The sequence below is a fragment of the Nymphalis io genome, chromosome 8, assembly GCF_905147045.1.
Source record: "Nymphalis io chromosome 8, ilAglIoxx1.1, whole genome shotgun sequence".
Lineage (NCBI taxonomy): Eukaryota > Metazoa > Arthropoda > Insecta > Lepidoptera > Nymphalidae > Nymphalis > Nymphalis io.
Genome location: NC_065895.1, coordinates 5,903,112 through 5,929,529, shown reverse-complemented (window position 1 = coordinate 5,929,529; position 26,418 = coordinate 5,903,112). Strand labels below are relative to the sequence as shown.

General features: G+C 35.9%; 2 protein-coding genes across 2 annotated transcripts in view; one reads left to right on the top strand and one right to left on the bottom strand.

Moving 5' to 3' along the window:
- The window catches only part of LOC126770276 (rotatin-like), a 30,685-nt gene extending 12,372 nt beyond the window's left edge, over positions 1-18,313 (bottom strand). The window contains exons 1-22 of the mRNA XM_050489575.1: positions 18,232-18,313; positions 17,971-18,158; positions 17,697-17,893; positions 17,502-17,612; positions 17,221-17,416; positions 16,929-17,066; positions 16,636-16,851; positions 16,178-16,347; positions 15,363-15,570; positions 14,758-15,222; positions 13,977-14,121; positions 13,019-13,168; positions 12,444-12,568; positions 11,947-12,164; positions 11,590-11,726; positions 10,661-10,873; positions 10,253-10,493; positions 9,964-10,136; positions 9,234-9,503; positions 7,782-8,002; positions 6,875-7,019; positions 6,169-6,299 (exon numbers count right to left, since the gene is read on the bottom strand). Coding sequence (XP_050345532.1) covers positions 6,169-6,299; positions 6,875-7,019; positions 7,782-8,002; positions 9,234-9,503; positions 9,964-10,136; positions 10,253-10,493; positions 10,661-10,873; positions 11,590-11,726; positions 11,947-12,164; positions 12,444-12,568; positions 13,019-13,168; positions 13,977-14,121; positions 14,758-15,222; positions 15,363-15,570; positions 16,178-16,347; positions 16,636-16,851; positions 16,929-17,066; positions 17,221-17,416; positions 17,502-17,612; positions 17,697-17,893; positions 17,971-18,158; positions 18,232-18,274 — 4,101 coding nt within the window. The 5' untranslated portion in view covers positions 18,275-18,313. The remainder of the gene's footprint in view (positions 1-6,168; positions 6,300-6,874; positions 7,020-7,781; positions 8,003-9,233; positions 9,504-9,963; positions 10,137-10,252; positions 10,494-10,660; positions 10,874-11,589; positions 11,727-11,946; positions 12,165-12,443; positions 12,569-13,018; positions 13,169-13,976; positions 14,122-14,757; positions 15,223-15,362; positions 15,571-16,177; positions 16,348-16,635; positions 16,852-16,928; positions 17,067-17,220; positions 17,417-17,501; positions 17,613-17,696; positions 17,894-17,970; positions 18,159-18,231) is intronic.
- A 1,204-nt stretch (positions 18,314-19,517) lies between these two features.
- LOC126770282 (tetratricopeptide repeat protein 37) lies at positions 19,518-24,378 on the top strand. Its single transcript, XM_050489604.1, has 2 exons — positions 19,518-19,652; positions 19,741-24,378. Exon 2 carries the CDS (start codon positions 19,741-19,743, stop codon positions 23,557-23,559), a length of 3,819 nt encoding a protein of 1,272 aa, XP_050345561.1. The 5' UTR covers positions 19,518-19,652; the 3' UTR covers positions 23,560-24,378.
- The last annotated feature ends 2,040 nt before the right edge of the window (positions 24,379-26,418 follow it).

Sequence of the window (26,418 nt, the reverse complement as noted above, 5' to 3'; positions counted from 1 at the left end):
TATTTTGTAAATTACAAATATCCTAAAATTTTGAACGTTAATTTTAGGCTCATTTCACGTCCTACTTACTTACCACCAGTTTTATATCTATAATAATGTATACCTACACGTTCTTATAACATCCATTGTATTCCAAAACAAGAATAAGTAATAAGAAACAAATTACGCATTCCAGATGCCGGACAGTTTATCGTGTTCGCATTTTTTTCATCTGTTTAATTAGTTTTCGTGTCATAACCATTTGTGTCACTACTTTACGCATTTATATATATTAAAGTGAAGACGTTTTGCTCATTTCATATAAATTATTTCCGTCTATATATTACAGCGTAGGGGGTTTGCGCATGGAATTCTAGTAGATTCACAATAATTACTTATTTAAAAAAATTGAAAAGATGTATTCAACGAAATTTAATCTACTAAATGAGCAAACCCAATAACAATAACAGCATTGCCTTCGTGAACTTGTACCTTGTAGTATGTTGCTTGCTTACTTAGCTTATATATCCCTAACCAATATTTACAATAAGTGTAATTTGCAATAATAATAAACGCTGTTCACTAAATTAAACCAAAATCATTACACGTTAAAACACGATTACGTTACAATGTTTCTTTCATTATCATTAAGAAAATATTTTATGGGTTAGGAGCCTCCTCACAACAAAAGTAACAATATGATATTTTTAAGATAAAAATATCAAAACATGAAAGTTGATTGTAGCGAAACGTAAGTACAGAAACACGTTTATCTCAGATATAATCTGTTCTCAATCGGAAACAATGGACGATAATAATAAATATTTTATATTTCACACATTGTATTGATATATTTAATATTTTAAGACCACTTTGAACTTACTGAACAATAATGAGGTGAGGTATTTATGGGAGCCGGCGGTTGTTGTTTTAGTTTTTTATATTAACATTATTTGTTTTCACTGGGATTTACCCATCGGAATAGTCACAAACAATGTAACAATGTTCATTATACGAGTGTGTAATATTTAAAATGCATAAAGTCTAGGTATACTTAAACAAAAATACTTAGCACATGGAAATGTAAACATCGTTGCTTTTTCATACTTATAAATAAATCGCAATACGCCGAGATCATTCTTTTGAAGTAGTTTTTTTTTAAACGTGTTGCAATGGATCCAATTTTCGTAAGTCTAAATATTGACAAATTTCTACGTTTTGAAGTACCTAGTATTCGATATTGTGGTTGAGATTTACGTATGTACATATGTTCGTGATTTTTAATGATTTTTTTCTACTCAATATCTTAAGAACAAATGAATTAATAAAATCATAGACTACAAACCAAATTTCATCCGATGCGTTGTAGCAATATAAAAGCCTAATATATAAAGATCTAATAAGAACAGACAGAAAAACAATGATTATTCAATGTAAACGGTCAAGACCATTTTTAGTAACGAAATAAACATGGATACGGTCATACTTTTGTCATTTTAACTGACGCACCCGGTCCTATAAAGTGCTATCTCACATCACCGACGTAGGTGGTCCTCAATATTCCGTGCGCGTACAACTGCGGTTACTATAGTTTATAGATAATTATAGAACGTTCTATTTAAGAGTACTAATAAATATTTTCGCCTTTTGTTCTCTAAGCATCTAAAAATAGCTGTCGATAAAATACAGCTAGCATACGTAAACACATAGCGATAAAAGTTATTTTGTTATTGTCAGTGTATTCACTTTTTGTTACCAGACATAATGTGGAGACGAAAAAATAAAATAGCGAGTTATTTACATAACCTTTAATCGTACTCCCTAACAACGCAAACAAATTAATTGGAGGCAAATATAGAAATATTAATAATTTATTTAAAACGTGCATCGTAGAAAACGAAACACACGTTGTTGAAGTATTATTTAGAAAAAAACATATAATTTAAATATTAAATCAATTCAAGCGTGTCGAAACTAGACGAAGGTTATTACTTTTTATGTTCATAACAGGACCGACAGGTTAATTGTCAGCCTTTTTTAAAAAAACGCATTACGCGTTTCCCCCACGGGAACAGTGGAGGGGTATGTGGGGCTCGCCGGTGTCCAAGGCGCCGAGTGCGCCCCGAACATCGGAATACCCACTAAACAACCAGCGGTACCCTTTCCGTCTTAACGATGAGCACCACGGGATCGCTTTCGCATGCTACCGCGACGCTCTGACGACGTTAATTGTCAGCCTGGGTCCTGATCATGTCTGCTTATATTGACATTAATAGAAGTGTAAGCCATTCATTATATTTTCATTGCTCTACCAAGCAGAGTAATTAATATATTTTATCCCTTGTTACTTGTACCTATAAATACTGCTTCGTTGATCTACTGGCTATCTTATCAGAACCATAGATCCCGAGGTCCAAAACCTGGATCGGGCTAAACTAAGTTTCTCTCGAAAAATTCTCAGTAGCAGCATGTTTATTTACAGTTATATACGAGCCTCGGAAAGCAAGTAAGTCCATTGATCCTATGCCTGATCTCTTTTGATAATGTCCAATTTTTCTTCCCCTCGAATTATAAGAATGGGAATAGAGGGTGCACTTGCATCTGTATAAACATTTGCTACCATATGGCCAGCGCAGTTAGCTAGTCTCACCCTTAATACCCGACATATAGCAAAATAGCAATGTTTGGCGGTAGATGTGTGTGAGTGGAACCTACTGGCTCCGACTGCAAAAAATCCTACCAGCGAATAAATAATTACCAAAATTAAACAAAATAATGTTAAATTGTATTTAAATCACGTTCGCGTTGCAAATCTTTAACTGTTAGAAATAGTTAATAAATTATATATGTGACAAACCGACGAATAACAGGAAAATGATGCGGTAAAATACATAAATTTATTTACCAAACTGCTACATATTGGAAATAAAAAGCGCAGAATCATTCATGATATTTGACAATGACGAAACTTGACACATAAATATAGTCTGAGTATATAAATTTTAATTTATTTTTAAAATGTAAATAGTTTAACTTAAATGTAGAAAATTCGATTCTTTTAATTAACCCATGGCACAAATACATAATAATTCATTAGAATCTATACAAACCCGTCTTTTTATATGCAAAATTTGTTCTCATAAATAGTTTCAGCGTAATAAATTGCAATATAATCTAGTCGAGATACAGATTTTGTCTGTTACAAACCCAAGATATTAATATTATTATTACAGCGCCTTTTAATAAAATCCATCGAGTTCTCGCGGCGTAATATATTCTGCCTTTTCGTAAATAGATATAAGGCCGTCAGTTTTTTTCGGAGCCGTCAATTGCTTAACAATAAAAGTTTCTCAGCGAGGTAGACTATCATTAGATCGTTCCTTAACACAGGTTACTATCATATAAGCTTAACGCCAAAAGACCGGCTACTGAGCATCATCGCGGCCCTGTAAGGGTTCTTCACTCGAGGTCGATGTCACTTGATGATTGAAGATTTAAATATCAAAATATGATCACAGCCTCACGGATAATATAATTAAAAACAATGTCATTATTTCAATTCAAAACCAGTTTTATAATTTTGAGCTAAATTTAATTTTAAATATATACAAAAACAATATTCTCAACTGTTTATTTTTTAGTGTATCGAGAATGATGAGGTCTACTCTCCGACCTACCATGCTCCAAGCTGCTCAAGGCTCCGAAAAGTTCCAAATGGAACTTCAAAATCAATTCACCGCGTTGGAACCCATAAGCAGCATTGATGAGAGAACCGACACGCTGGTCAAAATACTGCCGCCACAGAGACGAGACAACGCACCAAAACTCTCTGCTAAGACACTCGAGCTCATGAGAAAACGACGAGAACTACCATCGTTTTTGTCAGATAAGGCCTTAAACCGAACAATAAAAACGCTGACGCGACGCGATCTCCGACGCTCCAATACCCGTGCCATCAAGGCTGCGATTGAGCAGAATCGGGGATCGAAAGTGTTCGCTCGCAAGTTTGGGAGGCCGCGTCTGACAAAACTTAAAACTGAAAATGGTGGGGTCGTTACCTCTAGGCCTGAGATTATCGGAGAAGTAGAGAGGTTTTATGGGCAGTTGTTCTCTTCAAGATCGGATAAACCCGTGGGAATCAGTATTGATGACCAGCGCGCCCCTCTTATGCGCCATTACTCCGAGGAGCTCCCGGTCGTTGACCAAGGAGAGATTAGGGCGGCTCTAGAACAGCTTAAAAACAACAAAGCTCCGGGAGATGACGGAATCACAACAGAGTTGCTTAAGGCAGGCGGGACCCCGGTCCTGAAAGAGCTAGCAAGCCTCTTTAATTCCGTCATCCAACATGGCAAGACCCCGGAAACGTGGAGCGGGAGTGAGGTGGTACTGTTTTTCAAGAAAGGTGATAAAACCCTCTTGAAAAACTACAGACCAATCTCCCTCCTGAGTCACGTGTATAAGCTGTTCTCAAGAGTCGTCACGAACCGTCTCGCCAGACGACTTGACGAGTTCCAGCCCCCAGAGCAAGCCGGCTTTCGATCAGGCTACAGCACCGTGGACCACATCCATACTGTTCGGCAGATTGTGCAGAAGACCGAAGAGTACAATCAGCCGCTGTGTATGGCATTTGTGGACTACGAGAAAGCCTTCGACTCCATCGAAACCTGGGCAGTGCTCGACTCATTGCAGAGATGTCATATCGATTGGAGATATATCGAGGTACTGAGATGTCTGTACAACGCCGCTACAATGACTGTCCACATCCAGGACTGTAAGACGAAGGCGATCCAACTGCGCAGAGGGGTGAGACAGGGGGATGTAATATCCCCGAAACTGTTCACCAACGCGTTGGAAGACGTTTTCAAAACGCTGGATTGGACTAGGTATGGAGTCAATGTAAACGGCGAGTACATCTCACACCTTCGATTTGCCGACGATATCGTCATCATAGCAGAGTCGCTGGAACAACTCACCGAAATGCTGCGTAGCCTAGGCGAGTCTTCCCGGTGTGTCGGTCTCGGTATGAACTTGGACAAGACCAAGGTCATGTTCAATAGGCATGTCGTGCCGGGACCGATATACGTCGAGGGGAAACCTCTCGAAGTTGTTAGTGAATATACCTACCTAGGACAGATAATACAAGTCGGTAGGAACAACTTCGAGAAGGAAGCCGATCGAAGAATTCGCTTGGGATGGGCAGCATTTGGCAACCTTCGTCAAGTCCTCAAGTCGTCTATACCGCAATGTTTGAAGACGAAAGTCTTCAACCAATGCGTCTTACCTGCCATGACATACGGTGCCGAAACGTGGACACTAACTGCGGGACTAGTTCACAAATTCAAAGTCGCTCAGCGTGCTATGGAGAGAGCTATGCTCGGAGTATCTTTGAAGGATAAGATCAGAAATGAGATTATACGGAAAAGAACCGGAGTCACCGACATAGCTTGCAAAATTAGCAGGCTTAAGTGGCAGTGGGCTGGTCACGTATGTCGTAGGAACGATGGCCGTTGGAGCAGACGAGTCCTAGAGTGGAGACCGCGAATCGGCAAGCGCAGCGTAGGGCGCCCACCAGCCAGGTGGACCGACGACCTTAAGAAGGTGGCGGGCACCAACTGGATGCGGAAGGCGGAGGACAGGGAGCTTTGGCGCACCTTGGGAGAGGCCTATGTTCAGCAGTGGACAACGATTGGCTGTTGATTGATTGATTGTATGACGTCACTAACTGACGGACGTGAGGTACGCATTCTCGCAGCGGTCGGACCTAACTCAATCACATTGCATCGAGAATTAATGAAGTCGCAGTGTAAAATGTCTAAACTAGAATAATACAAATAAAATAAGCAAATCTGAATATTTTATATAGCTACACAAAAATAGCCAAAATATAATGATTTGCTATTAGTTTTTTGCTGCCCCCCCCCCCTATTGATTTCTAAGACTCAAGTCAGCGTCGGGAGTCCACTTATAGGCTCAGAATATGCATATCGTAAAGGTGGCTCCTACTAGGCCAACTTATGTCGTCTTCGACGCGAGATACCGTTAGTGATTATGCCATACTTTATAAAATCCGAACGATAAAGCGGTTTACAAGGCATACAAAACGCATATTTAGGTTCCATCTGATGGCCAAATTTAGGTACTAAAATACATTTTAAATCATATGTATTAGCAAAGAATCACTTCACTAACCTGAGTGTGAGAGGATGTTCTCGAGGTGAGAGTGGTGAGTAACGCGGCCGCAGCTGCTCGCACGAGGTTCGCTTCGCTGGGTCGAGAGAACATCTCTATAGCGTACTGGCACAGCGATTCTTTTTCAATGTCTGCCAAAATTCACAAGTATTATTACCATCTTAGTTTTATTAAAGTCGTATCCTTGACTACCAAGAAAAATAACCTGAAAATATGTGTAGAATGAAAATATAAAGTTTAATAAAACAATATATTTAGTTTCATTTTACGCATTAGCGTCGCTTCACTGAGCAAAGTTTATGTGGTAAAGTAGCAGCGATTGCGAAACTTTGTTTTTGATACATATATCATATTACTAAGAGACAACCTATGACTCTGTGCACGAATGGACATACAAAACATTTTGTAAATACATACTTATCTAACTTTAATCTTTATAAGTATGTATTTTCAAAAGAAAAGTAGTATATGTAGTATAACAATTGTCTGGTTTCCATAGCACAAGCTTCGTACAAGCTTAATTTGGGATCAGATGGCCGTGTGTGAAAAATATGTCCCAGGATACTAAATTGATTTAAAAATGGCTCTCGTTATCTGTAATAAAGTCCACTGAGCACAACCTTAAAGATAAATGTACACACAAACAGTGCAGTCAGTTATTTAGATTTCAGGTCATCATATGTGGTAGGAGACTAATGGTGCTCACACTGCAGTATCTGCGTGTGCAGCGGCGCGTGGTGCGCGAGCGCCGCCAGCACGTGCAGCGCGGCGCCGCGCAGCTCCGCGCCGCCCGCGCCCGCCGCGCTCAGCGTCGCGCGCAGCGCCGCCTCTTCCCAGGACTCGCTCCACCTCTACGTACAGACCAGCAAATCGAGCACCACACAATAGAGTTTTTAAACTCGTCCAGTGAAGCTCGTAATTTATGAAGGCGAAATCGATTGCGAGATTCAGTCCAATTTGGCTTATGTAACGTTATAAACTAACTTTACAAAGGTTTTAATTTTTTTCCTATTGAAACGTTTACAATCTTCTACATATTAAGCGAATAATTAATCTACTACATTTTACTATAATTAAATCATACTTTAGCGGAAACCAGTGTAGTATCGAATATTGTAATAGTCACGATTTTATCATTTTCTATGATTATCTGACATATATCTGATAATCTGATAAACAATATATTATCTACACAATTTACTCACACATATCTATGATCTTAAACATCGAGACTAATGTCATATCGAAAATATTCATCGTTTTATTCATGTGCTCAAATTGTGTTTTTAATGTATTTTTAATGGTGGTAGGGCTTTGTGCAAGCTCGTCTGGGTAGTCCCCCTCATCAGCTATTCCACCGCAAAACAGCAGTACTTATTATTGTTGTGTTCCGGTTTGAAGGGTGAGTAAGTCAGTGTAATTACAGGCAAAAGGGACGTACATTTTCGTTCCCAAGGTTAGTGGCGCATTGGCAATGTAAGCGATGGTTAACATTTCTTATAATGTCAACGTCTATGGGCACTTACCATCAGGTATTTGCTCGTCCGCCTACCTATTCTATAAAAAAAATAAAAATTACAGTTTTATAGGAGGACTTTTGTCGTGTCGCGTACCTGCGGCGCCAGGCGGCGGCGGCGCGCGCGGCGCAGCAGGGCGAGCAGCGCCAGCAGCGCGTCGCGGCGACTGGCGCGCCCCTTGCGACCGGCGCCGGACGCGCATCCGCTCAAGGCATTCGTCATTATTTTCAAGCTTTGCAGTAGAGTCTCCTCCGATAACTCGCAGTACCGAGAATGCGTCGCGTATCTTACGCAGCGTATCAGCTCGTTGAGATATCCTGGAACACTCGCACGTTACAGACGGATGTCGTAATCGACGTTCTTAGAACTGCAACTATTTTAACTTATGACAGTGATAATGTACTTTGATAAAGATAACTAACAACTGATGAAGCAAAGGAAGATGCATATGTAGATATAGATTGTTATTAAAAACATTAAGAAAAAACTACTAGAAACAGCTAGTTATTTGTATTAAGTGTATTTGTTGGTTTCAAAAGTATAAAGGGTATACTTTTTGTAATATTTTAATATGTATATTAAATTGTATTTAATATGGTATTTAATAAACAAATAATTTCCATGACATAGATTACTGTTTTGTATTTACACGCCGCTAATATGATTAGTGATCGGACGCAATTTAATATTTCCTGTCCGACACTGCAGCACATGTGGCGAAAGATACGTAAAATGAAGTCATTGTTTGTGAGAAATTTGTAACATATGCTTTTTTATCCGTTTCGTTTTATATTTTATGTTCAATTGTCGAACCGGTTGGCGTGGTTGGTGGATGCTTGCCTTTCACGCCGAAGGTTGTGGGTTCGATTCCCACCCAGGACAGATATTTGTGTGCATGAACATGTCTGTTTGTCCTGAGTTTGAGTGTAAATAAGTATGTATTTACAAAAAGAAAAATAGTATAAGTAGTATATCAGTTGTCTGGTTTCCATAGTACAAGCTCTGTACAAGCTTATTTTGGGATCAGATGGCCGTGTGTGAAAAATGTCCCAGGATATTATTATTATATTATAATTATCTATTACAATATTTGTAGATGTAATAAAACTGTTGAAAGGTATTTCTAAAATATTATAATTACAATCAAGCTTTAATTTACTACATTAACTAAAACGAATAAAATATTAGTATAATTTATTGTATGATTACCAGCACGCAGTAGCAAAATTTCAACTTAATCGGTTAGATAAAAGTTGTTAAAAATTTAATACAAACATTAGACATATTAACACGTGAGGTTAAATAATAGTGGGTAACATAAATAACCATCAGCCCATTGATTCTAAAACGTTATCTTTCCAGAATATTCCTTTTGAATTAAATGTATTGCAGAAATAAAGACTAAAAAAATATACGTCGCAATAAATTGAAAAAAAAATTTTTTTCAAGTACGATTAGAATTTCACGTAGCGACTTTGAACTAGCCAACACTCACTAAATGTAAGAAACGTATGGCAGATCGAATGTAATATCTTCAAACAAACTTACCGAGCATATGAAAATTTTTCAAATCGATCCTCTCCAGGCAACTAAGCAAAATCTTCAGGAGGCTCTCCATCCTGCTGCAGCTGTAGTCGCCTTGCTGCTCCACGAGTAGGACACATCTCAGCAATACTTTGACGATGTGAATGCGTAACTGAATCAGCTCAATATCCTCTTGAGCAGTTTGCTGAGGATACAGCCGTTCTCGACTCAGCAGGGATATTATGACGGCGTCGCTTCCGATGAACGAAGTCTTTATCCAGGATAATGAGACGTCTAGTAGAATTGCAAAAAAAGCGAAGTAAGCACGTGAACGTTAACCGAAATCCGCATGTGTTCATCAACACGCACTCGACCGGAGTGGAGGCCTTTGCCCAGCAGTGGGACATTTACAGGCTCTAACTATATAGTTTATTGTTACTTTACTTGATGAAATTTCCCAAGCCAACAAAGAGTCGGACGGTACCACCCATTCATAAATTCTACCGCCTGAGACTAACTGCCTGATGCAGTGTAATTAAAGCCACAAAATACTACTTATAATACCACTTACAATTAAGTGATCAATTTGCCTATCTACCACCTAAATTAAGTAAGAAAGAAAAAAATGTTTATTATTGAACAAAATATACATCTAATAAATTGTAAAAGATAACATTTAAGATAAAAAACTCATTAAAACTATTTTATATTGATACTGAAAAGACAATATGTTAATCTTGCTTGAATATCTAACCTTCTTTTGGCATATTATCCATATAGGCAACAATAAATTGCAGTAACGAGATCAACAGCGTCGTGTCTCGGGAAGAAGCTGGCGGAGCGCTCAGGAACCTGCGCGTGTGGTGCCACGGCAGGTCGGCCAGTTCGGTGGCGCAGGTCGGAGACGCTGGGACGAGGTATGTATAGCTACAAAAAAATAAACGATTAAACGTCTCAAACGAACGGATAGTAACGTAAAGTATAGTGCTGCTGCAATTCTGCTATAGAAAAATTAAGCAGCGCCACGACTCGGCTGAATTTACCTTTGTAACATATTTAAGGCATCGATGACTTGTGCATGCGACGTCGCATTTTCCAGCGCCAGCAGGAGGCCAGCGCAGGAGTGCGGGACGCTGGCCGACCGCAGCGAGCGCACTTCTCGCGGGGGCGGAGCCTCCGGCCCGAGGGGCGAAGTGCCGCGGAGCAACGAAGCGCTACCACGGCGCAACCACCACCAACGAACCTGTATAGCGCTCCGCCACGAGTCCTCCGTCAGCAACCATTCTGAGCAACATTGTTTATATTAAAATGAAGTTTTCGGAAAACATAACCTTATGAATAACATTTATCCTAGAAGAAGAATTATTATGGTATTTTTTATTTGCTTTTTTTAAAAGCTTTACTAGTGTTGAAAGGACTGTCTATTATACTTCTCTAGTACAATGTCTCACCGACAGATGAATGTTCAGTGTTGGGACTGGTACTCCAGTAGCTATTGGCGGTAAAGGGCAGGGATGTCCGCTGAGTGACATTCAGGGGTAAGGCCGGGACGCGTCGGCGAGCGGCGTCCAGCTCCTGAAGAGCGAACCCCGCCCACGCCACCAGCGACAGCACCTGCGCGCATGTCAGCACGCTGCTATCGTTTGCGGGAAATACCAGAATCACTGGAAAAATGTATCTTATTAATATCGTTGTTAATAATTCTTTATATATTGGTTTTGAAAACTATAAGTTTTAATAAAACAGTATAAATGTATACATCCTATTCTAAGAAATAAAGGTAAACAAACCTTAGATTTACAAATAGCATGCGATTTTCTAATTGTCTGTTATATTACGCACTATAAACAGTTCTTGATTAAATTTACCTTTATTCATAATACAAGTCCACTTAACTAGTTATAACCACAATAATTTAACTTTCGAAGTTCCGATTACGACTTCGCGAACATTAAGAACGCCATTTTTTCGCGAATCCATAGTGAATATCATAGATTATTAAAGATCTCGTTCAATATTATCGTGTAAATTGATATTGGTTACCGATTATATAGGTGTCAAAGTTGTTTATTGGGGTTTATTCCTGTTGTGGTTGGAATAGGTTATATGTAAGTGCTTTGAATCCACATTCATCATTCGCACTGCGAAACTGTGGAATGCAACGGTCAAACGCTGGTTTATTAATTGTAAAAAAAAATGTAGATATTCATTACCACCTGGAATTAAGCGCACAGCTTGTTTTATGAGCGGACGGGAAAATAGTTAAAAAGAAGCGATCGAACTTGCAACTTTCAAATCGGTAGATGTCTAACAATCCGTTGACCTCTGCTATATAACTATTAATATTACGGCCAGTAAAAAGAATAGTTTTTATACATACCTCTGATCAATAGTAAGGGTAAATCCGATATTTTCACTAAACTATGTCGGCTCATAAAACAGATACTATTCAGAACCGACACGCAGCTGATGGCGCATTCAGGAAACGCCAAATAATCATCTACCATTAACGATAATCTAGGACAATAAATTATTCGAATTAATAAAATATATTTACTAATAATTTTATTTTTACATACTGAATAAAGACATATATATATTTTAACTCAGATTTATTTTGATGAAAAAAAATCTTGCAACTTTTTTGAGTAATGATGGAACGATAACATAAACCTAACAAAAATATTTTCGTCTAATTTGACGATCGTTTCATAAACAAATTCACAAATCTTTGTACCTCAGAAGAGAAACAACGAGATTGAGCCCATCACTTTGAAGAAACGTTTCGTGCAATTCCTGCTGACGCATCATCACGGCCAGTTGCTGCAATGTGCTGCGACGTAAGGATGGCTCGAGTGCCGGCCGACTGTTACTTTGAGCCGTATACTCCAATGTCTCTTCATTCAGCACCAAGTCTTGTTTTAATACTTCAATGATTTGAAGTAGACCAGCCGTCTGAAATTGTATTATACTTTATTATACAATATTGTTTATACTTTAGTATACAAAAAATTAGAGCGCAAATTTGTAAGCGAGACGGAATTAAAACCCTTTTGAGCCGAAAGTCACTCGAATTCGTCCATAAAATTTCTATAACTTCAACCTAAAAAATTTAAAAAAAAGTTTTCAAGTCGTTAAGAAAGATTTCATATTGTATTATTTAAAAGAAAATATCTATATTAATTATATATTAATATTATATAAGCAATATTTAAATGTTTAAGAAATAAAAACCTGTGGATTCTTCGACGGCGAGCTGGATTGGTCGATATTGAAATCTTGTCGTTCGATGCGTCTCAGAGCATTGAGTATTATATCAGAACGCAGGGAATCTCGAGGTGGCAAAAATCTATCGTCATCTGTAAAACAAATTAATTTTCAATGTTCGCAAGTACCTACCTATGGACACACATACAAAGTTGTTGTCTGGCATCGGTGCAGCTGTGCCGTCATATACACGAAGTCTTATGTCTACGCTATGGTCCAAGGGATATTGAGGGCACAGGGGTATGGGCAAGCGTAAGTGCACTCTCCATTTTCTCACTCACATAATCTAATAGAACTCAGCAGGAGAGATATCAGCTGCCAACTAACAGAAAAATCTAATACCTTTAATTGACCCTGAATTTTAACCCAGTATCACGGGATGCGCAACCTAATAAGCTGGCGACTAAATCATCTAGGAAGTTTAATATAAATCATTAAGTAGTGTAGTGTAATTGCAAACGTATACTATTGGACAACCAAATGGATATTATATCATATCGGATAAAAGTATAAAGTTTGATTTCTTTTAGATGTAATCTCACCTAATTGCCTACAGAGAGCGTATGCAGCGTCCAGCTGTACCGGAGCGCAGTTCACAAACAACAGTCTAATGAGGCCCGCGATCATTTCTGCCTTCGAAATTCCCATGCAATCAACTATATCGGGCTCCAAAGATTTGCAGATTGCTTTTCCTAAAAATCAAACATCTATAATAAATAATTGTTAATATGCAGCACGCGCAATTTCCGTCACGTGTCCCTGTCGAACATTTCACATGGAATTATTTAGAGAAATACATACAGATAATAAATTATATAATTACTTCTGTATGTATAAACATACATATTTTACTGGTTGGGCTTTGTGCAAGCTCGTCTGGGTAGGTACCACCCACTCATCAGATATTCTGCCGCAAAACAGCAGTACTTGATATTGTTGTGTTCCGGTTTGAAGGGTGAGTGAGCCAGTGTAATTACAGGCACAAGGGACATAAAATCTTAGTTCCCAAGGTTGGTGGCGCATTGGCTATAAGCGATGGTTGACATTTCTTACAATGCCAATGTCTAAGGGCGTTTGGTGACCACTTACCATCAGGTGGCCCATATGCTCGTCCACCTTCCTATTCTATAAAAAAAAAAAAAAACAACGTCTTAGACAGAAGTAGATATTATTTTGGTATTTTTATCAAGATAACTACCTAGCAGAACATTGTTTATCTTATTTATTATACAAGTAGATTATTATGTTCGGTCACGGTAGACAAAGAAATCATATATAAATTATTATCTATGTATCTATCTAGAAATCAATAAATAGATAGATCGATCACATTGACCCGTATCACATCACAGACTCACAGAGGATAGTATGTTTGAAAATATTCCAATGAATGTATTTGTATAAATGTTTAGTATTTTGTCATAGTACCAAGATGTCATTATACAACAGTCAGCACTGCAATTGTCATTGCATACTAATACTTGGACGAAACCAAATTACCTAACTGTGTATCGTGTGCCGCGTACACATGCAGCAGCGGCAACACCGGCAGCAGACTAGCCAGCAGACGCCACCAGCAGCCGGCCGACAGCACCAGGCGCCCGCGCAGCACATACAGCACTATCTCACTCGCGCTACTCTCCACCTACACACATATTACAGCTATTCAACATAATTATTTTGGCCTCGATTCATTTATTCGTGTTAGGTAGGCAGACTGGCAAGAGGGTGATGGTGAACGAAATGGTTGTAAGAAATGTGAACCATCCACAGAATATATACACCGTTAATGCGCCACCAACCTTGGGAACTAAGGTGTGATGATGCTTGTGCCAGTATGTACACTGGTTCAGGTACCTACCTACCCAGGCACATTGCCCAAAGCCTAATGCTAGCACTTAGTGTATGATGATATGAAGTGGGTTTTCTCGACCACTCATCTTAACGCGATAGTGAAGTCATATGAGTAATTTTCTTAACTAAGCACATCCGTAAAGAACGCATTAGAGCTGTGAATACGTCAATAACATTACAGAAAGCACAATCGTTATTTTAAACATCCGAACATAACACTACGCACCGCTCGGTAATGTAACACGACTCAGCAGAATCAACCGATACAAATGTTCAGCAACTTTTCAAGTACTTGTAGCTATTATGTGTAATGTAATCCTCGTAGCAGAAATACTTCTCCTATTTGATTCATTACACGCGAATGCTTCTACCAGATATACACAAAAGCTTGTTCCTATTATATTTCATTAGTATATAAATAAGTTACCTCCTCCGTGGTTGAAGATAATCCATGACAGCATATTTCAGTCAAAATTCCAACATCGCATATTAATGTCAGACATTTCTCATTCTCGGATTGACATTCGTCTTCTCCCATCAGAACCGATTTCACCATTTCGCTTAACATTTTGTAGAAGCTGACCTGCACCCATTGTGAGCTATGTGCCATCAGATTTAACGCAATACTTCGTGCCACGGACCAATCACTGTCACAGAGATCCAGATCTTTCGACTTTCTTAGTATTACGACTGCAATGTCTTTTAAAAAATTATCACCAACATTTAAATATAATATTGGAAGCGCATTTTTAATACAGTTTAGGATATTCTTAGATATTCGGCTTGTGTCTTTTTGCTTCATGAACTGAACGGCGTAGTCCATACTGACGAATAATTTATTCAACTCTCTATATCTACTTTTGTACTCTTGATCCACTAATGACTTCGAATTCTGTAATTATAAACAACGTAGGTTAAGCAAAGGAGGAAGTTACAGGTATATACAATAAATGAGATATTTTGTTTGTGTGTATATGTCATTGTTTTTGTGTGTGTCTGTATATTGTGCAATATATTAGTAAAAACACGTACAAATATAACTGTGGCCAAGTTTTTGGCAAGTGTTGGGTACAGAAGTTCTAAAGCAGGATCAATAAGAGCTGCTTGTAAAGCTACTATTAGCGAAGAGGGCGCCAAAGCTGAGTTTCTAGTCCAATTCAGAAGCAGTTCGCCACATGACACTGCACGCAGCCACGCCACTCTATGATGCAAGCGCTCTGGATCTCTGTGACATGAAGATCTAAAACATTCATAAAGTAGAGTAAGTGCAAGCACTTATATAATAGACCTTATTTTTATTTATGTTTAATTATAAAAAAATCAATATAAGAAATTAGTTTATGCAAAATTGTATATTTATATTTTTATGATTATCTGTAACTGCAATGCCTAATCGAATCAAGGGAAAAGTGTACACAACGTTAGTACACCCAGCCATCGTTTACGTAGCAGAGTTGTGGACCACAACACGAGATAAGAATGCTAAGCTGGACAGCAGGACTAACCCGCATGGACAATGTGAGGAATAAGCATGTAAGAGGATCATTCAAGATAACACTGATTGCCCAAAAATTTAAAATAAAGACGACTGCGCCAGAACGGCCATATTCTGAGTCGTGAGGATGACCATCCCACCAAAAAAGCCCTGATCGGCCGTGACGAATCGAACAACCACCCGGAACCTGGTGGTCAAACATGCAAAAAGACAACCTGAGTACACACACAAGTCAGCTCTGAGCTTGCAAATGTACACGGTGACTCAACCCCAGCTGAACTGGAAAGAGGTTTTGGACAAATATGAAAAGATATTTTTATAATTCCCAATAAAGTATCTTTATTATACTTACTTGAATTTTGTCATTAATTCACCCAACATCCGCATAATCATACAAGCTTTATGAGCAATATCTCTGTGTATTTTTGACGAGTGATCTTGAACCCAAAAGGTCTCACCGACACATCTCAACAGTAGCTCAATCAGACTTTCAATAAGGCACAAACATGTGTTAAAATCATTCTGTATTAAAAAAATATTATGTTGTCACTGAATATCACTCATTTACATATTAAGTAGGGCTATTGTAGTATTGCATTTAATAAATAAATGTTATCTTAAACTAAATTATAATAACTCAATGAAATTATAGTTTTAATTGATGATGTACCGTCACAAATATCTTATTAATGAGAATTTCTCATCTAAAAACCCATTAGATTTTTATTTGCCCGGCCCAGGGTTTGAACCCAGGACCTTAGAAGCTGCTGGCATATAAGTTAGCCGATAGAAAACGAATAATGAAATTACCATATCAATGACATCATTATCGTCATTGGAGTCAACTAAGACGACACTACGTGTCATAATTGTCAGTACAGTGTGTAATGTATCCAATGTGTATATCGGAACTGGCAGCTGTCTCAATGTAACTAAAGCATCATCTACTGGTAGTGAAAAGTTTCCTGCAAATTGTTCCAGCTCTGCATTTATATCATCATTACACTCTTTGTTGTCATCTGAAACCTAATAAAGAATTATTTTAAAGGGTCAGTTTATTTTGAAATTGTTTAAAAAACTTTTTGATAAAAAAAGTTAGATACCTTAGTTGGTTGAGATACAAAGTCCAAAGAGAATAAAGTCGCGATTCTTGTATGTAATGATTGGGTTATGCATAAAAGTGCATGTAAGGCTTCACCTGGATGTCCTCCACTTTCTCCATCAGATATAGCTAATAATGTCTAAAATAAATAATAAAGTCAGTAATAATTCATTTATTATTAAATAAATACTAAACTTTTTTAATTATAGAAGAAATTTATATTTAATTGTTTAACTTTGATTTTCTTTAAATAAAATGAATTACCACCTTAAATAAAAGAAATCTTAAAATACCTTGATTATAACAGGTCGATTTAAGAATATCTCAACAGGAAAATCTCTTAAAAAGACATCCCTGATGAATCGACAGCACCTACGAGTTGATTTCAAAGCTTTTAATGAATCCCCGATCAGAACAATTGTTTTAAAATCAGAAGGACTCAAATTAACCCAAGGTAAAAGTAGTATATTAACGCCATCAGGATAACATCTAGAAATGACAAAATTTATTATAAAATTTAATCTTTAACATAATTTTACATAACAGTTTTATTCATGCACAAAAAACCACTTACTTATCTGTTTTATACATATCTATGTCTTCATTTGAATCTGGAGTCCCATTAGAAGAAATCTTATTTAAGCCTATAGTGTAATAACTGCTACTTGATCCATTGCTGGCTGAACTATGAAAACAAATCTACTATTAAATTGCAACAGCAAGATATATTTTGAGAAGGTAGTTATAATAGAGGGTTTACTGCACAAACCTTATCTCTGGAGTTAGTTTGAGACGAGGAATAGTAATATTTGTTTGAGAATCGACAGTGTCCAAAAAATTAAGAGTTTCTATTATATCATCAAATACTTCAATGGCATTAGGTAATAATTTATGTTTTATTTTATTTAAAGTCAGCAAAATGTTATCTATACCAATTTCTTTAGCTATATATGTCCCTGCTTTAGTCTGAAAAAAAAAAAAATATATAAGTTTTATATTAATTTTATATTTCTTTATGTTAGAGAAAAATATGACTAACATACTTTAACAACAGTAATTAATAGTTCCAGAGCTTCACATTGCAACGAAGGTTCTTGGACGTGGAACCAAGCCAGTAAGGCTTCAAGTAAATCTCTCGTTCCACCTAACTCATCTTCTAGTTTCCATCCTAGGCGAAGTTTCGTCACTAATAATTGTAATGTTCTTTCACGTATTTCTTTTATAGGATGATCTATATAAAAATATTAAATATATAATTTGTTAATATTTAAAAGAGATAGTTATGTATAAAATGAAATACTTACTTAATTTTCGAATATAAGCCGATGATAATTCTACCGGCGACATAGTATATAAATTACTATTTAGTTGTAATTTATAAATAGTTTATACTTTAGTCACATATACTGTTAAATGTTCGTATATAATATTATTATGGCTAATTACGGCATATATAAAATGATTGCATTTGTATTTTCAATAACATTTAGAAATATATCTAATGCTTCATAATTACTACAATAAACAATGAAAAAATAATTGTTAAATATATTTAATATTTATTACAATAATTATTGTTTACCAATAAAGAGTACCTAAATAAGCTACGGAGTACAGAAGATTCAAATTTCAAAGTTTGACATTATATTTTTTTATGTTTGAATAGCAATGTCCACAGATTATATATATTTCGTTTCAATTATCATAATAATAATTAGCTTATGGTTTCAAAGTTTTAGAATGATAATAAATTCATTTAGAAATCAGTTATTTACATTGATGATTTAAATAAACTATAATACTATAAGTCAGATTGAATAATCTACTGTAGAAATCCTGACAGTATAGAATAGAATGATTTTTTAATATTGCGTTAATTATTTAGAATGGATAAAAACGATTATCACAAAACGGTATCTTAATACAAAATTAAATAAAAGGCAGAGCAAAAGGATGGTAAAAGTTTCTCATGAATTATAACGAGAAAAGTTTTAAACACAGTGGCTTATAATGATTCTAAATTTAATGTCTATACTGAATTCGGAGGCAGATTTATAGAGCTTTCGCTTACAAGACAATGCATCATTAACCGTATAAGCCAGCCAATCCAGTGTAGATAAAGGTGTAAAGATGAAAAGTCGGTAATAAAATCGTAAAATTAGTTTTTCTTGGTAAATATATTAACATTAAATATATTATTTTTACCGCTTTTCCACAGCAAAATAAAAAAAGGAAAAGGAAAAATTGCTGAAAGACTGTATTTACGAATAGTTTGAAACATGATCAGCAGCTGACAATATCTTGTGCACTTTACCATCACCACGCCATCATCAAGCGACTTGACTTCTTTTGATTGCTCGCATTGCCTCGGGTTACCTATTCCATATAACTGATGTCCATCCATAACTGATCTCTACATCTTACAGGTTCTTCTGCTGGTTGGTAGAGGATTTAGTATTTATATAATTTTATAGGAATGTTCATCATTATAATACCTACTTAATATTGAATAGTATTGGTGACAATGTGTAGGGCGGTCAATCTCAATGTCAAACTGACAAATGTCAAAATCGATCGGAAGAAACTCAGTAGGCGCATACTAGTCCTAGTATTTTCATATAAAAGTGAATATTGAAAAATAGTATCCGCCGATTTTTAGCATAAATCATAAAAATAAATTACTCAAATGCATTTATAAAATAGTTACATTATATCTTTTGCTAAAGTAAGAACGAAAGTTGTCAACTAAAATTAACAATGTATTCTATAACTTCGACAGCTGTAAATGTTGATATCAAATATATTTATTTCAGATGGCCGATTTAAAAACGCTTCTTAAAGAAGCGAGAAAATTAATTGACGATAAGAACTTCAAAGAAGCACAAGAATGCTGCAAGAACATATTACGAAAAGATAAGCAGAATTATTTAGGGCTTGTTTTACTCGGAAAATCTTTACAGGAATCTGATCAAGCTCCATTAGCTTATCAAAACGCAATAGCAAGTAAACCAGATTTGCCATTAGCGTGGCAAGGTCTTGCTAATTATTATGAAAAGAAAGATGACACTGCATCTAAAACTAAACTTTTAACTGTTTATGATGAGATGTTAAAGTTACAAATAGATGAGGAAAAAACATTGGAAATTCTAAGTAAGATTGGTGAGCTAGGTTGCTTTCTCAAAAGTAGTAAAGCAATTAGTATTCTTTTAAATTATATGGATAAAAAACCTGATGTGAAACTAAATGACATTGCTGAAAAGTCACTGCTTGAACTTTTAAAATCAGATATAACATGTGAAGAAGAATATATTTTGAAACTAATTGACTGTCTGAAAGTTATAATTTCAAAAGAATGTAATAACTCAACATACATATTGCTAGGAAAAGTTATTGTACAAAAAAATAATTTTGTTGAGGCAGTAGAAGAAATACTGCAATTATGTTATTTTGAATCTAGTGTTGTATTTCGTGAATGGCTTTGTAAATACTTGTGTATAAGTTTTATAAAACATGAATCTTTCTGTGGACTTGATATAGAGAAATATAAAGATAAAATAATTCTAGGAATTGAAAATTCTAAATATCCTGCTCTTCTAAATAGTATGATTTGTTACAATAATGGATTATATTTAGATGCTTATAAACAGTGTGTTCCACTGGTTAATTACCAAGAAGCAGATGTAACTGAGGCCACCTTTATAATAAAATGTTCATTTATGTTGAAAAAGTGGTCAGTTGCACAAAAACTTGCAACAAACTTTTTAATTAAAGTCAGAGATAACAATTTCGCAATAACTTTGAAGAAGTTTTTATTCTTATCACTAGCTGAACAACACAAATGGAAACAAGCAATAACAGTTGCAAAGGAAATGCCTACTGAAATTTTCAATATAAATGAACAGGCTACTCTAGCAAAATGTTATATAGAGATAAATGAACATGCTGATCATATCATGAAAAACCTACAAACCACAGAATATTATCTTCAGCTTAAAGCTCTTTCCCTTTTGAAGCAAGAAAAATACACTGAAGCAATTAGCTTGTTAGAAAAAATTATAGACACCCCATTAAAATTATTTTACATTAGCAAAGCATATTGGGAGCTGCAACAATATGATAAATCTTATTTAAATTTACTTAAAGCAGCCAAACTTGATTCTGAACATGCTGAAACTTTTTTGTACTTGGGCATGTATTATCATAACTACAAAACAGATTTTGCAAAAGCAAAAAAATGTTACGAGAAAGCCTACAGTCTAAACAATTCAGATAGCAATGTTATAAAAAAATTAAGTGATGTCTATATAAAACTACAACTTAAGGAAAATAATTATGATTTACTATATAAGGCTAGCCAGAATGCCATGGTAAATCAGTCATGGATAAGCTTTCGTTTAGGACTTCATTATATAAACAATAGAGAATGGGAAAATGCTATTATACAGTTTAGAAATGTAATTAAAAGCAATCACAATGATATAGTTGCTTTTGAGTGTTTAGCAGATGCCTACTTTTCGAGAGGATCATTTACATCTGCACTAAAAGCGTATACTAAAGTTATTAAGATGAATTCCAATAAAATACACTGCCTTACTAGAATTGGTTATATACATTCTATTTTAACACAATATGAAGAGGCAATTTCAACCTTCAAAAAAGTTCTCGAAACTGAACCATACTCAATGTTAGCTTTAAAAGGACTAACAGAAACATATATGAGAATTGCAATGAAAAAATTTAATGCTAAGCTTTATGGCAGTGCTCGAGATACAGCACAAAATGCTATTGATTATATAATTAAAGCTTTATCTAAAGAGAAAAAGTTTTTATGTTTCTGGAATTTGTTAGGGTATGCATTAATATTTTTAACTAAATTACCTAAAGAATTTTGTTTTGTATGGCTTAAAACTGATGACAACATGGAATTATCAAGAAAAGGAGAACTAGACATTTATCCCGAAGCTTTAGCATGTTACTCAATGATTGCAAAACAGAAACATCAGTTTACATCATATGAGCTAGCCTCCACATACCTTGATTATTATCTTGTATCTAATAATATGATGCACTGTCAGATTGCCTATCAATTAACAGTGGCTTGCCTTAAATTAAAACCTTCCGCATGGCGAAATTGGAACTTGCTGGGTAGAATATGTATTTTTATGAAAAAGTATGCCCTTGCTCAACATTGTTTTATTAAGGCATTGTTAGTTACTCGAAAATGGTCTGTGGCAGAAGTATGGTGTAATCTTGGAATTCTCTATATTAAGATGAATCAACATAAACTTGCTAATTACTGTTTCTGGCGTGGCCAATCGACTTCGCCTTCTTATCCTTTAAGCTGGATTGGTCAAGGATTAATAGCAGAAGTCATTCGGGAAGAAGAAGCAATGGATCTTTTTAGACATGCATCTCGGTTAGGCTACCATCCTGAGAGTGCTCTTGGATATGCTGATTGGGTATGTCGCACTATAAAACGTGATGATTACAAAAATAATTCTGAATTAAAATATGTAATAGACAGTCTTGATGCTATACCATATGCCATGGATTTAGTAATGTGGTTTTCTACTTATGAACCAAACAATGCATGCTCTAGTAATATTCTTGGTATTCTACAAGAAAGAAGTGGGCTTCTATCTACAGCTTTAGTATCATATCAAAAAGCGTTACAGCATGCAGAAGAAGACCACCATAATATAATTCTATTGAACATTGGGAGAATTTTGCTACGATTAGAAAAGTATGATGAAGCTATTAAAATTTACAAAGCTGTTACAGAAGCTAGCTTGAATTCGGCGTGTGGCTTAGCATTCGGATTATTCAAAAAGGGACTCTATGAAGAAGCATATTCCGCATATGACACAGCATTGCAATGGCTTAGTAATACTGACGATGACAAAGCTGACCTTTTGGTTGCAATGGCTGGAATAGTCTACATGTATAAAGGTATGGATGATGCCAAAACACTGCTCTTTCATAGTATTCAAGTATCGCAAAAGAAACCAACAGCAAATAGTTTATTTGCTATATGCTCTTTAGGAATAATTCATGCAGATCAAGGTTTGTCAAAATTAGCATTGGGTGAACTGCAAAAGTATGATAAAGATAGTAGATATGGTTACGATATTGGATTTCTGAAATCTTACCTTGTAGTTGATAAAGATTTGAACCAAGCAATTAAAATAATGAGTGATTCTCTTCATGATCATCCTGATAATACACTTCTATGGTTTTGTATGGCTCAATATTGTCTTAATGTTACTAATACAAAAGCTAAAATCGCTAGTTGTTGTGCACAGAGAGCTTTGTGTTCTGCCTATAATTGTGAAAACAACAACTTTGCAATCACAGCAAAAATGCTCGCTACTGCCAGTATTGCAGAGCATATATCAGGAGACAGAAAAAAAGCCATGTTATTAGCTAAAGGAGGTCTTCACATGTATCCATGTCAGTCAGACATTTGGGCTGCATTGCTTTTCTCTGTTTTAAGCAATAAAATGTGGTCAACAAGAACAAATTGGATTATAAATAGAGCAGGTCATATGCGAAAAAATCTTGAAACAACTAGAGTGCTTAGTAGGTGGGTTAATCTTTTAGAAAAAAAATTAAATAAGCAATTATCTTCCTAACACCTCATTTTTTTATTAACGATTTCTGACATTTTTAATTTATAAGTTTAATTAATGTTTTAAGTTTAATGCGTAAAATTAATTTGTATTTTTATTTTAGCACCAATGTTAAGCATGGTTTATTTTGTCTTCTCTATATGTTTAATAATTTATAAATTATTTAGAATCTTTGTCACATCCGAATAGCTATAGGACAGCTCGTCCTGAAATCAAGTATTTGATTGTTTTTCAATTCTTAAATAGCAATCTATCTTGATTTATCATAAACTAACCTATACCTACCTCCATTATTATGGTGGTCGTGGTGGTACATTCGACTGCCTCGTTAGTCTTGTGGCTAGATATAAGGCTGCAGACCCTAAGGTCCTGGGTTCAAATCCCAGGGTGGGCAAATAAAAAGTTATTGGGTTTTTCTGTAGAAAATTCTCTGAATATAGGAGTCTGAAAGTGCGTGCACTCCCATGCCTCGGAAAGCACGTAAAGTCGTTTGTCTTTCGTCTGAACTTTTTCCAGTCGTGTCTGATTGCCGCCCTATCGGGTTGTGAGAGTTAGAGAATATAGTGCACATGTGTTTGCACACACACTTCTGCACTGTAATATGTCCTGCGCAGTTGGCTAATCTCTCTTGAGATTGGCTGCCGTGGACAAAATCGGTCTGGAACACATTTCATTATTACGGTGGTATATATAACATGTACACATTAAATTACACAGTTGTAATGACTACTTATACAAATATACAATATTTAGATTTTTCTAAACTTAATTTTATTAAGAATAATACATTAATCAGTATGTGACGATTGTAATGAAAGCAATATATACTTGCCTTTTTTACATTTATGTAAACATTATTGTTATCTTTTATGGAATGTATAACTTATTTTAATTAAATAATTAATAACTAAATTACAAGAAGGCTTAATAAATTAAGTTAATTAATTTCAAAACAATAAATCAATTTCATGTATTTCCTGTCCTCTATTCCTTCAATTGTGTTTCCTATAATTAAACTTTGTGGGCCAAGTGTAGGAGTTAAATTTAGTTTAAAATCATACTAAGTTTGGTTTGTTTGTTTTTATCATGAAAAAACTAAAAATCCGTTTCCGGACAGAAATAGGCTACACAGTATGTTTACATTTTAATTTTTTTTTTAAATATAGCTTATTATTATTATAATAAAATAATCTTTAAAGGATTATAATAACCTGTGTAAAAAAATTATGATTATATCATGTAAACTTTTTTTTTCATAGATAAATTAATTTAGGCGCTCTCGTATAATTCTTGCTCCGTCCGAGTTTTGACTGTGACGTCACTTCGCCCAATCGTTATTGCGGGCGACTTTTTTGCGATACGCGCGTTAGTAATTTCGTATTTATTTTATCCCTCTTTGTGATTTAACGACCTACATACGTTCTTTTACTTATAATAATATTAGAACGATTATATATAATATTTTATGCTAAAATAACAGCAATTTTCACGAAGACTAACAAATAATCTACCGAATGTCGAACTTATGATTGCGGATTCTTTCACAAATCGCGCGAAATATATTAGTGAGCTTATTATTATTGTTTATTTTAATCTTTTGTTAAAGCAGATTGATCATAACTGTGATCGGCAATAAGTCCGTACTCTTCATGTAGAGATACTAGTGCTTTTCGCTTTTGATAGAAGATAATATCCTTAATTTTTATTTTACATATACAATTCGAGGCGCGATAGTTACGATACAGAGCCACGGCATATTACCGTAAATTTGCTTGTGATGAAAGAACAAATAAAATTAACAATCTCGAATGTGAAGGATTAAAACATACTATGGCATTGGTCACATAGCGATGTGAGGAGCCTACTTGTAATGAAATAAACTGTTACTGGGAGAAACCTTTTTTATGTAAAAGGGGGAGCAAACAAGCAGGAAGCTCACCTGATGGAAAGTGATTACCACTATCCAAGGGCACCTGCAATACCAAAGTACTTGCAGGTGCGTTGCCAGCCTTTAAGGAATGAGTAAGCTCTTTTCTTGCAAGTTTCTATGTCATAACGGTTTGAAAAAGTCGTCGGGAAATATGGTTCCGCAGAGTGGCTGTGCGAGGCAGGAAATGCTTTAAAAATAGCGTTGTAGTAGTGGATTTCCAGACATCGAGATGGTATGGCTGGAATTTAGACGCGATGTCCGGTGGTGAAATTCAGCGCCTGGGGTTAATCTAAAAACTTCCTCAGCGCATAAAAGATGCCATAGAAGATGCAAAGTGCCATCTCTCTCGCCCAGAGATAAGAGCAGTACTCCATGTGGGGCTGAATTTTCGCCTTGTACATTTTTAGGCGAGGAGCTGACGTGAAGTACTGTCTTAACTTGTTGAGCAAACAGAACTTCTAGAGGCTAATTTGGCTTCATCTTCCAATCGACCGCGGAACCAAACGTCCCGATACTGGATTTGGCAGCGAGGTGGTATTCTCAAAATGAGGGTATATGACAAAAGGTGACATTTTAAAAGTCATAGCTCAAACTTGTATCGTATTGGGGTTGAGTGTAACAAATTTGGTTGGCCCCAATCTCAGATTTTGGTTAATAAGCACTTTTGATTTCAAACACAAGTTTATACTCATTGACGAGTTCCCGAGAAATATTAGCGCGGCCGGTGTATAAAGCGTCTACAGTGCTGTCGTTTGCCAACATTGAATATTGCTAATTTGCGCATGTCATTAATATGCAGAAGAAGCAGAGTATGTGATAACACAAAGCCTTGTGGAATACCAGAATTGACGAATTTTAAGTAAGATCATGCTCCGTCGACAATGACCTTGATGGTCCAATCTGGAAAAATTTCTGATCCAGTTGTATTATTT